The sequence below is a fragment of the Cyprinus carpio genome, chromosome B3 (assembly GCF_018340385.1).
Source record: "Cyprinus carpio isolate SPL01 chromosome B3, ASM1834038v1, whole genome shotgun sequence".
NCBI lineage: Eukaryota > Metazoa > Chordata > Actinopteri > Cypriniformes > Cyprinidae > Cyprinus > Cyprinus carpio.
In genome coordinates this window covers 25,959,276-25,972,506 of record NC_056599.1, presented here as the reverse complement: position 1 = coordinate 25,972,506, position 13,231 = coordinate 25,959,276, and the positions used below count along the sequence as shown (strand labels likewise).

At 36.2% G+C, this 13,231-nt stretch overlaps 2 protein-coding genes across 3 annotated transcripts in view; both read right to left on the bottom strand.

Moving 5' to 3' along the window:
• Positions 1-3,159: 3,159 nt before the first annotated feature.
• Positions 3,160-6,115, bottom strand: LOC109084533 (coenzyme Q-binding protein COQ10 homolog, mitochondrial-like). The gene is made up of 5 exons (XM_042721394.1): positions 5,882-6,115; positions 4,810-4,935; positions 4,476-4,728; positions 4,240-4,341; positions 3,160-3,709 (listed from the first exon to the last, which is right to left on the bottom strand). Exons 1-5 carry the CDS (start codon positions 5,977-5,979, stop codon positions 3,551-3,553), a joined length of 738 nt encoding a protein of 245 aa, XP_042577328.1. The 5' UTR covers positions 5,980-6,115; the 3' UTR covers positions 3,160-3,550.
• A 3,054-nt stretch (positions 6,116-9,169) lies between these two features.
• Positions 9,170-13,231, bottom strand: part of hsd17b1 (hydroxysteroid (17-beta) dehydrogenase 1) — a 5,425-nt gene continuing 1,363 nt past the window's right edge. The window contains exons 2-7 of one of the 2 annotated variants that reach the window (XM_042720449.1): positions 12,465-12,521; positions 12,148-12,309; positions 11,778-11,957; positions 10,916-11,009; positions 10,593-10,773; positions 9,170-9,555 (exon numbers count right to left, since the gene is read on the bottom strand). In XM_042720449.1, the coding sequence (XP_042576383.1) occupies positions 9,388-9,555; positions 10,593-10,773; positions 10,916-11,009; positions 11,778-11,957; positions 12,148-12,298 (774 nt within the window). In that variant the 5' untranslated portion in view covers positions 12,299-12,309; positions 12,465-12,521 and the 3' untranslated portion in view covers positions 9,170-9,387. Of the gene's footprint in view, positions 9,556-10,592; positions 10,774-10,915; positions 11,010-11,777; positions 11,958-12,147; positions 12,310-12,464; positions 13,226-13,231 lie in introns of those variants that run through there. The other variant, XM_042720448.1, reaches the window with a different exon arrangement.

Below are 13,231 nucleotides of genomic sequence, written 5' to 3'. Positions count from 1 at the left end.
CCATTGAGAAATCCAGTACCAGTAAAGGTTTGAGTGATGTGTCATGAAAGGTCAGGAGGGAGAATGTGTTCAAAGCAGAGTGAGACGTGCAATCAGTGCATCTGTCCTTGCATGTCACAGGATCAGGGTACACTGTCCACCTGCAACTATCTAAGGCCACGAACGTGATGAGCACCCTGAGTCTACCCCAGGACAAGCCCAAAATAAGATCAGATGTTGGCCACGGGTAGAGATTATGAACCCTGGGGATTGTATAAAGACACCTAGCATGCTAACTGAGCTGTGTGTGTGTGTGTGTGTGAGAGAGAGAGCAGATTCTGATGTGCTGTGCCTGCAAACCTATTACTTCATGTATATCCAAAAATACATCATAGTTGGAAATGCATCAAACATCTGAAATCAATGTTTAAGTGTTTTTCTTAAAGGCAAGCATTAGAATGACAGATTTATATGCTTTAAAGTCTGTTTAAATAAGGTTTTTATTTATTTCAAACTTTACTGAAAACTCTGATGACATGTCAGTCTGAAATCAAATTTAAAAAGGATAGTTGACCCAAAAATGAAAATTCTGTCATTAATTACTCAGCCTTATGTCATTCCAAACCCAATGTTTCTGGGTCTGGGAACATTTCAGTTGCTTAATAAAAAAAAATCTTAATTTGTGTTCCAAAGATGACCGAAGGTCGATGAACGGAATCCCCTTCAGGTTCTGGTACACATTTCTTTTTGTTTTAAAAACAGAATTTTAACCTTTAATTAAACTTTAAAGTAAACTTAAGAATAACTTTTTAGTAAAATGTTCCCCTTCAGGTTCTGGTACACATTTCTTTTTGTTGTGGAACCTTTAATTATTTTTTAAAGTAAACTTAAGAATAACTTGTTAGTAATATTTTAAGATGATGCAACTTAATTTTTCTAAAAATAATGTATAGATAATAAAGTAAACCCATGTTAAAATATGACTGTTGAAAACTGTTTATTTGTGCATCTCTGTCATCATTGCATTGCATTATGTTTTGCTCCAAAGAAAAAAAAAAAACAGAGTAAGATGATATTTAAATGCTTGGTTTTATGAACACTGCTAAGAAAACTTATTGGGAGATGTAAAGTAACACCTGATATTTATATGCAGTTTTTTAGTCTACTATAATGTTATAAAGATTTGTCAGAATTTTATCATACATTTTGGTCACATAAATATCATCAATTGCAAATTACATATTTGTTTTCTCAGTATGGGCCTCTGAATAAAACAGAAGTGTTTTTTTTCCTCAGTATGAGCTCCATATTCTGCTTTGTCGTACTATATTAGCCATAAAAGCTTGATGTGTCATGATTCACTGAGGTATATTTGTAGTGATAGCCAAAAAAAACATTGTATGGGTCAAAATTATAAATTTTTCTTTTATGCCAAAAATCATTAGGATATTAAGTAAAGATCATGTTCCATAAAGATATTTTGTAAATTTCCTACTGTAAATATATACAAATTTTTGATTAGTAATATGCAATGCTAAGGACTTCATTTGGACAACTTTAAAGGCAATTTTCTCAGTATTTAGATTTTTTTGCACCCTCGGATTCCAGATTTTCAAATAGTTGTATCTCCCCCAAATATTGACACTTAAGACTGGTTTTGTGGTCCAGGGTCACATATGCAAACTTTATATATAAGACTTTGTCTAAATGTTTAATAAACTAGATAAAGTAATAAACTAAATGTAGATTTAACTACTGTATCCTATATCAGGCTTTACAGAGTTAGAGACCTTGCACACTTTGGCTATGGAGAAGAATGATGACTCAAATCATTGAAGACAGGTGTGCCACTTTTCTAACAGATTGAGAGCAATAGAGGGTTTTAGAGTAACCCAAACCATATCAAGATACACAGAATAACTTTTTTGAGCAATGATGCTTGGGCACTTTCCCACTGAGAACGGGTAACAAATTTCTACCTGGATACTTTAGATCAGTCGTGGGCACTTTGTCTCACCTAGTTGGCCATTGACAGCAACGTTAACCAAAGTTGCTCAGCAATGTTGCTTAAAAAGTTGCCACGTGGCGTGTATCATCAGCCTTACATTTTCTTCAGAAAGTGTAAAGATCTATAGTTTCAAACAATTGATATGAAATTATATTTACTTCACACAATCTAAAAATGGTTGAATATGTCGATGCCACTTTAACCACACAGAGAAAAATGCCCAGTTATGATCAGCCATCATATAACTGAATTACTCTGCAGTCTGTGCCAGACAGCATCCTGGGATGCCACATGATATTAATCAAATACAAACATAATATACAGTATTTCTTTTGCAATCTTTGTGCAGTATTATGCCGTTTTGAAGTACAGGACAAATTAGTTATATAGTCTGATTTATCTTGTAACTCAGGAGTTTGCAGAGAACATAACTAGAGTTATAGTTAGAAACGCATTGAGTTACAATGTGATGTGTATATATAGACCTGGATCTTGTTGGACACATTTGCTGTCAGGGTGTGTGTAAGAGGATCTCTTTAAAGAAAATATTCTCACTGCTGGTGTTTTAAGGTGGTGCTCTCAGCTAATCTGTGATCGGCAAGCACTGAAGAAACAGGAAGGAATTGGCTGTTTAGACAGAAAGGGGTGTGGTCCCAGCTGGCAGCCCTGGTTTATGTAAGTGATCAAGAAATCATGTGAGTTTCTTGGAACACCTTCAAGACTTCACACTGAAGGAGCATTTTGAATGTGATACTGTGAGGCTCTTACACATAATGCCAATATAACGTGTAAAATAGTTGCTCTCATCAAAATGTAAGAAGCATTTCAGATCATTTGCAAGACTGAAGAGTTTGACATATTGTGACTGTGGATGATACTGAAAATAATAACAGCAAGTGACATAACCTGAAAGAGAAACAGGACACACCTCACAAAAGAACAAAGCTGTTTATATGAATGTGTTGCAACATTTTTTGAAGACAACCAGATTTTGGGTTGTGTATGGCAAGAAATGTAGCTTTAAAATGAACCTATTACAGAAATCAACTATGCTTTAAATCTTTAACATTTTAATGTTCATTCTTATACCCTTTTGTTTTGCAAGGTTTTTTTTTTTTTAAGGACTGAAGATTAGTGTTGTGTGGTTCTGACAAATCATGACAAAAACAGTGTTAAGAAAATATATTATTGTTTTATTACAAGTCTGGAAAAAGTGCACTCAATAATAATTTGGAGATGATTTTGTTTCCCTTTGGTCAACCTTGTGAATATAATGATCATAAATATAAAAAAGCATCCATCCTCAACACGTTTTACTGCAATCATCTTCCTCTTTCACTCCAAAGATGATATATAAATTATACACACACTCATCAAAATAAATTAGATCTGTCTTGGTTTAAATAAATAGGCTTCTCAATTTGTTTCCAGCTAAAAATTGAGCTGGCATTTACAATCCAAAATCCAACAAACTGGATTAAAAAAGAGGAGCTGTTCTTCTCCAGAACATTTTAACAAAGTTTGTGATTCATGTATGTCCTTGTGTCCGTTTTAACGTTGCTCTTAAGTTGTTCTTCTGAGTGAAGTCTTCTGTTGATGAACACCGGTGCCATAAAGTTTGGTTGCTCGCGTCTCGAAAGCGTTAACCATCTGTTTGACCACCTCATCAAAAAATACTGTCGCTAACTGTGAGTGGAGCAAAGATTTGAACTCAAATGACACCTAGAGGGGGAAAACACAGATATAGGTAAAATTAGCACATATATTAACCAAAAGGGTAGCTTATTTATGTACTGAGTGATTTGAAATAGTGAGCTTTGATGCTAAAGTTCAGGTGAGTTTTTTTTTTTTTTTTTTTTGCCAAGGGATTTGTAATGCTAACATTCATTCATGTTTTAGTCTTCATTCTTTTTAATCAATGGGTCCTTTAATCTCCCAAATCCCTGTCTCCATCCTGTGATGTCTATCGCACCACGTCTAATCTGGTGACATTTAGGTCATACAGTTCCCTCCAGCAAAGGAATAGTTATCATGCCTGTCTTCGTTACTGGCTATTTAAGCAGAACCAGAAAGGCAACTCACATGTGGTATAAATAGCACTAATCTGCTCTAATACCTCTGCTCGCTTTGAACTGGAATTATGGGATTAAACCACCAAAGAGGAAGAACACGAGTAAAAGAAGTGTCAAACTGAAGAACGTAGACTGTAATAGTGTGTGCGGGTCTCTGTATTTGCCAGCTGCACTACTTACAAAGAACTCTACATTGCAGGATTCAGTCTGGCCAGCAGCTCCAGGAGTAAATCGCCACAATGTCTCAAGGTGATTAAAGAGCATCCCGTCTGTACACAGTGCCTGAAACACAAGCACATACTTTAGACAGACGGCCACTGACAGCTTACTAGGCCAATATGTAAACTGATCCTATGATGCAAGGACATGTTGAAGGCTAAGGACAAACATCAAATAAAATTTTTTTTTAGACTCACTCGGACTTGGTGGTTCGGGATGACTGTGACCTCAGAGGTGTAGCGTTCAATGATCGGGGGGAACCCGATTTCAAGCTGAGCTCTCATGTCCCCATTCCGCCCCCTCGTTACCTTTGACTTCTTGCACCAAGGCACAAACTGCTGGTACTGGTCCACACTGGCAACAATGTTGTACATTTGCTCGGGTGAGTAACTAGAGGGAAAATCAACTTGTGTCAACAAGGATATTGCTAAATGAGAATTAACTTGTAGTTAAAGTGAAGATGTTATGGTTTTTATGTAGCAGTGGTGTGTGCGTACCCAATTCTCAGTACTCCATTATCACCCCAATCACAGCGACATAAAAGTTAATAAAAATCCAATAAAGCTCCGGGTGGGCACCATCTGAGAAGATGCTGGAGGAGGAGGTAGGCCTAAGCTTACCCGCCTCGTAGCTAAGATACCACATGAGCTCAAATGTCTAAAAAAAAAAAATGAAAATAGAAACAGAAGTTGTTATTACCTGACAAAAGCAGAATACCTGGATATTACAGTCACAGTCTTGTCATGTGTCTCTAAAGGGCGGCATCACGCAACTTGCGTGTTGACAGATTTGTTCACAACAAACGTAAAAAAGACGATGGGACGCAGTGTTTTTAGAAATTTCCGTGTTGACTCGGTAAAATGACGTACTTTCCAGTAAATAGTAAAGAGCACCGGATCGATACAGGTCAACACGTTTCACCGCTGAATGGCACACGGCCAGAACACCAGCACTGCGTTATTCAAATGATGCACACGCTACAAGTTCCGATCGGGATTTTTTTTTAAAAAAAATAGAATAATTCGAATCTTTTAAAAACAAAATAAATTTACTGGATAAAAGCTTTATGTTATAGTTACGTTCTAGCATCGGGAATATTTGGCAACAGCTCTTTCAGTTTCACTGTCTCGTGACTTCGCAGTGAGTTATTTTACACCAGCACGAGCTGCTTCTGCTTTGTTCAACATTCCTACACTATTCACAACTACCTGCAACACAGTCGCTCTCAGTTCAGCAGGTTTTCACCAGTGCGACCATTTAAAATAAACACTGGAGGCATAAATTCATTTAGGATACAGCTGTTGAACTAAATAGAAACTAAAAGAACCCGGCCATTTTCTGAACTAGTCAGTACGCATCTGGTGGTGTGTTCAGGTGTAACAGCCTAAATAATTTAATTATTTCGACTAATCATTTATTAACGAAAGGGGTGTCTCTCTCTCTCTCTCTCTAGTGTCTTAAAATCCTGTAAAAGCTCCTCTCTCTCTCTCTCTCTCTCTCTCTCTCTCTCTCTCTCTCTCTCTTCTCTCTCTCTCTCTCATATTGATAGATAGCCGTTTTATCAATATCAAGTATCGTTACAGGCTGAGAGATGCGGTTTTACCTGATGGTGCAGTTGGAGTTTCTCCTCATGACATCGCACGACTGTCTTTCTGACATCTCCAGAGCCCGTGCTAAAAGCGAAGTGGCCTTCTTTGCCATTTTTGCTATTGGGAGCTTTTAAAATCACTGGAACTTTGCCGAAAAATCCCTGCACGATGATAACTGTGTCAATGGCCCTAATAAGCGGCGGCTCCGCTGGAACTCACGATAGTGGAGTCGCTTTGCTATTAAGAGCAGAGCTGTAGAGTGACGCTCTGAGGGGAGGAGCTGGGCAGGTGCTCTTGAAGTTATTCACCTTCAGGGGTTTCTCTTTGGCGCGTCATTGACCGTCTGGAACAAGGAGAATTATGCGCTTTGGGGCAGTGGTTCTCATCCTTTTCGATCCAAGGCCCAATGACTTTTTAGGTTTTTTAAGATTTAGTAAATAAGGCTTAAAGATGAGAATTTCTACCCAATATAGAGTTTAGCAGAATTTTTTTTTTTTAATAACGTAACGTATAAGACCCATAGAGGTAGGCCTATGAGACCAAGAAATCACACTTTTAAAATTAGGCTACCTCATATATCCAGGCTTTCCAAGAACATGGTGAGAACCAGTGGCTGAAAGAGTGACTAAACTAAAAATTTTTTCCTACATAGGAGAAGCTGTTTCACTCGAATATATTCCATTTTCAGTTTCATGCCGACTTAAAATCATTTAAGTAAGCCCGAGGCCCCCATGGATGTTTGCTGGGGCCCCTGGTTAAGAACAACTGCTTTAGTGTGCACAAAGAGTTTTCTTTTCTTTTTTCCTTTCTTTAAGGTGAAAAAACTATATACTGTAAAATCCATTTAATAACTTGATTTAATGTGGTGTGTAGCTATCAATTAAAATATTTTATTTGCACCATGTACACACATGTATGTACAAGGACATTATATACTGCATTAAAGGTAATTTATTATTATTATTATTATTATTACAACAAATAAGACAATCACAATTTTCTTGAATATCAAGAAGTTTACTAAGGTTACTCTATCTGAGATGAACAAATTTCAGGTGAAATTTTTTTTTCAGGCTTTCAGGTGTTAAAAGTCAAAATTTGCTATATTTGTTATGTAAAAATAATATTAATAAAGCAATGATCTTCAGAGTCATGAGGTTCAACCATATTGCTTCCTGAAGGTAGGTTTTGACACTATTTTTTAGATTTGTCCTTAAATTATGAAACAAAATGTACCGTTCACTATTTATTAATAATAATCTATTAATAGATTATGCCAAAATACTTCCTACACTCTTTATTTCAATAAGTTCAGCCTTTAAGATTTAAATATCTTTCCTTACATATATACTGTAGTCATCTATTGTGTGAATTGCATCCTATGACTGATTGCTTAACTTAAAAAGATGATTTTCCCTGAACATTATATTAAATTCATTTATTATCTTTGATGTGCATGTGTTGTGTTTACATATATTTTATGGAGAATATTGGCCGTAACCTGTCAAGAACACAGGCAATGGGGTTAAGGAATCCTTTCAAATGCTAAACGTCTGGAGGAGAGCAATTATGTGCCTCTGTCCGAGCCTGACCCAACATGTCATTAACCCATAAAGAGGAACAGGAATGATCCAGATAAGGCAGAGTCAGTAATCACCGCAGTGATTGGCTGCTGGAATTAAGGTGATGCCACAGAGGGGCTTAAATGTTAACTTTTCATTCAGTACAGGACTGCAAAGTGCAACTCATTTCTGTTGTGCAATAACTGGAACATCAGCCATGACGTTGCAAGAACAGTGTTGATGTAGAAAATGTGGGCTCTTGCAGTCAGATCAAAGTCCACAATTTCAGGTGAGTTGGCGCTGCAGTACACATGGCAAACACATACACTCTCAGAAATAAAGGTACAACAGCTGTCACTGGGGCGGTACCTTTTCAAAAGGTACACTTTTGTACCTATTAGGTTCTAATATGTACACTTTAAGTACCAAAATGGACCCTTTAGGTACAAATATGTACCATTTGAAAAGGTACCGCCCCAGTGACAGCTGTTACCTTTATTTCTGAGAGTGTATAGTCATTGATACAATTATATCAGCCTAGTGCTGACAGCAGCAATTGCATTTGATACAGTATAAAGACTTATGTTAGTACTGAATGCTCTATACACCTGATAATTTTAAATATTTGGCTTTGATCAGTCCACAAAGGAGCACACTTGAATACTCTATGTCTAAGACATGCTCAACACTAGTTCTAAATAAAGGTTCTTTATTGGGAGTGATAATTCCATGAAGAATCTTTGACAATCATGGAACCTTCACTATTGTACAAAACGTTCCTTATTGTGGAAATAAGGTTCTTTAGATTACTAAAATAGCCTATTCCTCACACTATGAAAAAAAAAAAAGTTTCTTTTAAGAACTGTTTACTGTAAGGTTCTTTTGGGAACCAAAAAATGGGTTTGCATTGCTGCAAAAATTCTCTTCTGGAACCTTTATTTTTAAGAGTAAAGAACAAACACAGCAGCAAAAATGGTCCAGTTACCGTTTCACGGTGTCAGATATAGTCTTGTTTTCTTACAAGACCAAGACAGTTCACTGTGTTCTGTTGGTTTCTGAAACTAGATACATTATGACTTTTTGATTTCATTCAAACCCAAGCACTAGAAGCACATGCATTGCAATGGCTGATCATTGCATTAAGTGGCTTAAGTTGGTTATGTGACTGTCTCACCAAAATCTCTCATGTTAGACCTAATCCTCTTCAATAGTTCCTGATCAGAGTCCTCAACTTAGACCGGACACCGTCAGAATACGCAAATTACTACGTCAATGTGTGTATGTTATTGCACTCTGTCAATGAACAATTTCTGCTGTCTTCTGGGCACTGTATTGTGAAATAACAGGGCAAAGGAATGGTAACTTACCTTTTCCTAATTATCACATAACTGACTAAGGTTAGGTTAAGCAGATATTTCTTTTTATGTGTATATATAGGCCGTAGATCTATAAATACCAGAATGAAGGTGTAAGGCATTGTTGAACCTGTGATATGCTGGGCATTGCATCAGTGACATTGGCATGTGATCTAGTTCACAGTGACCTTGAATGAAACACTCACAAAATAGAGCAAAATAATGACCTTGCATAGGTTTGGTGTGCTCTGGCCTCACTGTTCTAGTAAACAAATGAAGAAAAATGTGAAACACTGATGGTGTTCTTGTGCGAGAGAGGCAGACGGTCCTTGAGATGAAATTCTGCACAGAGTTCAACACTGAGGAATACAGAAGAACACAGACTAGTAGACGAAACTCATAAAGACTTTATTTTCACTGGTTCTGTGTTGTACAAATCACAGTTAATAGGAGTATGTTAGTGATTCTAGCATAAAGTGCCATTAGAAACACTGCAGTACTAGTTTTAGCCGAAAGCTTAATATGTCAGCATTTTGAAATTGTAAATATCGAGTGTTTCATACCTCAGGGCTTATGAAAAGAATCTTATAGGATGTATAAGCATCATATCTGTGGATCTGTATTGGGTGCAGAAAAGATGAGTTTGCTCATTGCTCGGATGTACTGAGAGCCATCCATGGAGGTGAGTTTGAGGCTGCACATGGGTAGCAGGGCTCTGTTAGTGTAATATCTGAGAAATGGAGTCTGGGCTTCGATTGCCTCCTTATACACCTAACAACAGAGACAAGAACATGCCAAAATGATCATGGTACTGTATATGTGTAGTATAGAATACCTTATATAACAATATTTTCAACATAGATAGATAGTAGATGGATTAATAATAATAATATTAAAAGTCATTTATATATTCTAAGTTTCACACTATAATAACAACATACTTTCCAGTTCTTTACAATTACCCCAAGGGTCTAATTTGATATTTTTTACTTAAAAGTAAAAACAGTATTAAAATCAATTCTAAAAACACAAATCCCTTATTAACAAAAAATAACAAAATATTAATAAATTAAATAACAAAATGAAGAAGACCATAGCATTCATTAAATGTGTTATTAAAGGGAAAGTGTCCTCAAAGGAGTTAAAAAAAAAAAAGATGATGAACATTACTTTAATATATTACTGTAATATTAATATTATTCGTGTTGTTCATTGTTTTGCTAGGCCAATTGTTTGTTTTTAACGGAAGCCTTAAGATTAATTAATACAAATTTAGATTTTTAAATATTAAATTCTAAAATGTGACAAAACCAGTCTTAAGTGTCCATTTTTTGAATGAATAAGCTTTCCATTGATGCATGGAGATACAACTATTTGAATATCTGGAATCTGAGGGTGCAAAAAAAAAAAAAAAAAAAAAAAAAACATTGAGAAAATCGCTTTTAAAGTTGTCCAAATGAAGTCCTTAGCAATGCATATTATTAATCAAAAATGAAGTTTTGATATATTTATGGTAGGAAATTTACAAAATATCTTCATGGAACATGATCTTTACTTGATATCCTAATAATTTTTGGCATAAAAGAAAAATCAATCATTTTGACCCATACAATGTATTTTTGCCTATTGTTACAAACATACCCCAGCGACTTAAGACTGGTTTTGTGCTCCAGGGTCACAAATAATTAAACTCAAATTAATATTTCATACATGTTTATTTGGCATCTGAATCAAGCCCTGACCCCTCTGTTGGGGTTTGACTTTCTGAAACAGATGCTCACTCAGAAGCTGGCAGCTTGTTGTAGCACCTGTATGATGTCCTCGGTGTCCTGAGCTGCGTTCTGGAACACAGCTTGGCAGTGCTGCAGGTACTGATCATACAGGCTGCGTGTGTGCGCGTCAACTTCCAGTGCTTCCTCGCTGGGCTCAGTCCTCTTCAGGTTCATCAGGAAGTCTGTGTTGACTGGTCCACATTCAATCAGGCTCACACTGCAGCATGGGAGAGATGTAATGGACTTAGGATAGTGTAGGGTTACCTGAGCAATTTATCTGAGGATCATTTTGGAACATTTAATCAGCAAAATGGTTCTATTTGCTTATGCAAATGTAGTTGTGCACATATAATACTCACTGGATATTGAAGTGCTGGAGCAGTATAGCCAGGCTCTCACAAGCACCCTCTACTGCAAATTTGCTAGCACAGTAGACCTCATTGAATGGGAGTCCTGAGTTTCAGACAAAGAACATTTATCCATTCATTCATTAAAACACATTTATTTATTCATTCAAATTAGTTTTATTTCTTGTTGCATGCAATCTTAAACTCAAGTATATTAAAACTTACTTTAATATACATATTTCCTGAAAATAAGTGTTTTTATAAACATTTACATTTTTAGTTATTTTACACCTATTTTGTTGTTGTGTTTCATATGCAAATTTAACTTTTTTTTTTAAGCTGGATAATGACATTAACTCTAACATTGACACTTCTCAAACTAAATAGAATCAACACTGATCAGAAATTAAGCTAAATGACACCATTGCCTTATGTAGAGCTGCTTAAAATCTGACATTGATTTTGTTTTATAACTGATGAATTCTACAACATCAATGCTTTTATTTTCCTTTTTATTACTGTGAAGCTGATTTGTCAGTCTGTGTTGTATAGAGCGCTAAATAAATAAATGTGGCTCCTTGTTCTTTAGAAATGAAACGACAATATCATTGTGGAATAAAATAGGCAAAATGGTTCTATTTGCTTATGCAAATCTCGTTGTCCATATATAATATTCACTGGATATTGAAACGCATCTTGTCTTTTCATTTCCAATAAACATTGCCACATTTATTCATATAACGCTTTATACAACACAGATTGACAAATACTGATTAAGAAAATTATTTGGAATGATTTGCTGTGCTTCGTTGCATGTTTTTGAAAAATCTCACTTTCTCTCTGTCTTTGAGTCTCTCCCTCCACCCCCACTAACCCTGAAGTCCTCCCATGCTGCCGGTCACAAGGATTCGTCCATGTCTCTTTCTCTTCATGTCTGGAAGGAAGGTCTGTATGGTGCGGAGGGTGCCCAGCAGATTGACGTCCAGGACTGCATGTATAGTGTCCAGTGAGTGGGCTTCTAAAGGACCCATTAGACCTACACCTGCATTACATACTAACACAAAGATGTTGGGGAGGGTATTAATGAAATAATTGATCCCTTTGGTAAAAACAAGGGTTTATATACAGTAAATATTTTATATTTTAGCAGTTATTTTCAAGGACGTATGTACATTTGGGCTTTAAACCGTGCATTTAAACAATTTTTTCCCTTTGGAAGGCCAGAATGTCTTCCTTTCTCTTACCTAGTATGTCAATTCTGCCCTCTGTAATGTTTCTCTTAGCGTCAAGTATAGACTTCTGGTCTGTCACATCCATCTGTAGTATGGCCATAGTGTCTTTATGCAGTCCTCTCACACTCTCCATCAGCCGCTGCTTCTTGTCCAGGTTCCGCATGGTAGCGTAGACTAAACATTAATAATCATTCATACAGTGATTATAACAATATACAAGGTAGAATTTTCACTAATGTTAACTGTATTTTTCAGACATACATGAAAATAAACTCTTAGTAAATTAAAAAAAACCATACAAATGCATTGTTTTATGTCGCATCATTTACCTTTGTAGGCTTTTGACGGATTTGATGCGAGATGCACAGCCAGGCTGAGTCCAATCCCTGAAGAACATCCAGTAATGAGAACAACTTTCTGCTCCATTTGTGCAATAAAACACAAACAGTCCACAACACAAACGAGACGAGCGCTGCAGTGGTGCTCTGAGGTTGAAGTTATGTGGTCCGTCTAACTGCTGTGTCTCTGATTCAAGTGTTTAAGCTTTCTCTGCTATCACAAGGCCAGCTTGGTGCAAACATTCTGATTTCACACTCATTTTTCTTTTTTCTTTTTTTTTCACTCAGCAGGTGCAACTTCAAACTGACACACATTACATGTCAGCAGCTGTGCTGAATATTAAACTGAAGAAATGTTTACGAAATTATTTAAAATGACAAATTTATAATGGGGCAATTTATAATTTGATTTGGGAAGTAAATAATATGGATTTTTTAATAATATTTTCATCAGTGCTGTGAAAAAATCGGAAGCTCTTTTGATGCCATAAAAGCATGGTGTCAGCTTCATTAAAAACATTCCTTTTTAAATAATAAGTGAGTGGAAACTCACTGTCGGGGGCAACATCTATAGAACTTATCCCTTTTCCTATTCTGCTTGGAAAATGTTTTGATAATAGTTAATCAATATTTTACAAAAGCAAGTTAATGTCACAAGGTGTTGACCTTCAATCTTTTAAAGTATTTCAAGACTTCTTTGGTGAGTCTGACAAAACTGAACATCTGTGTTGTCACCCTTCACTCCTAAAAATAAAGGT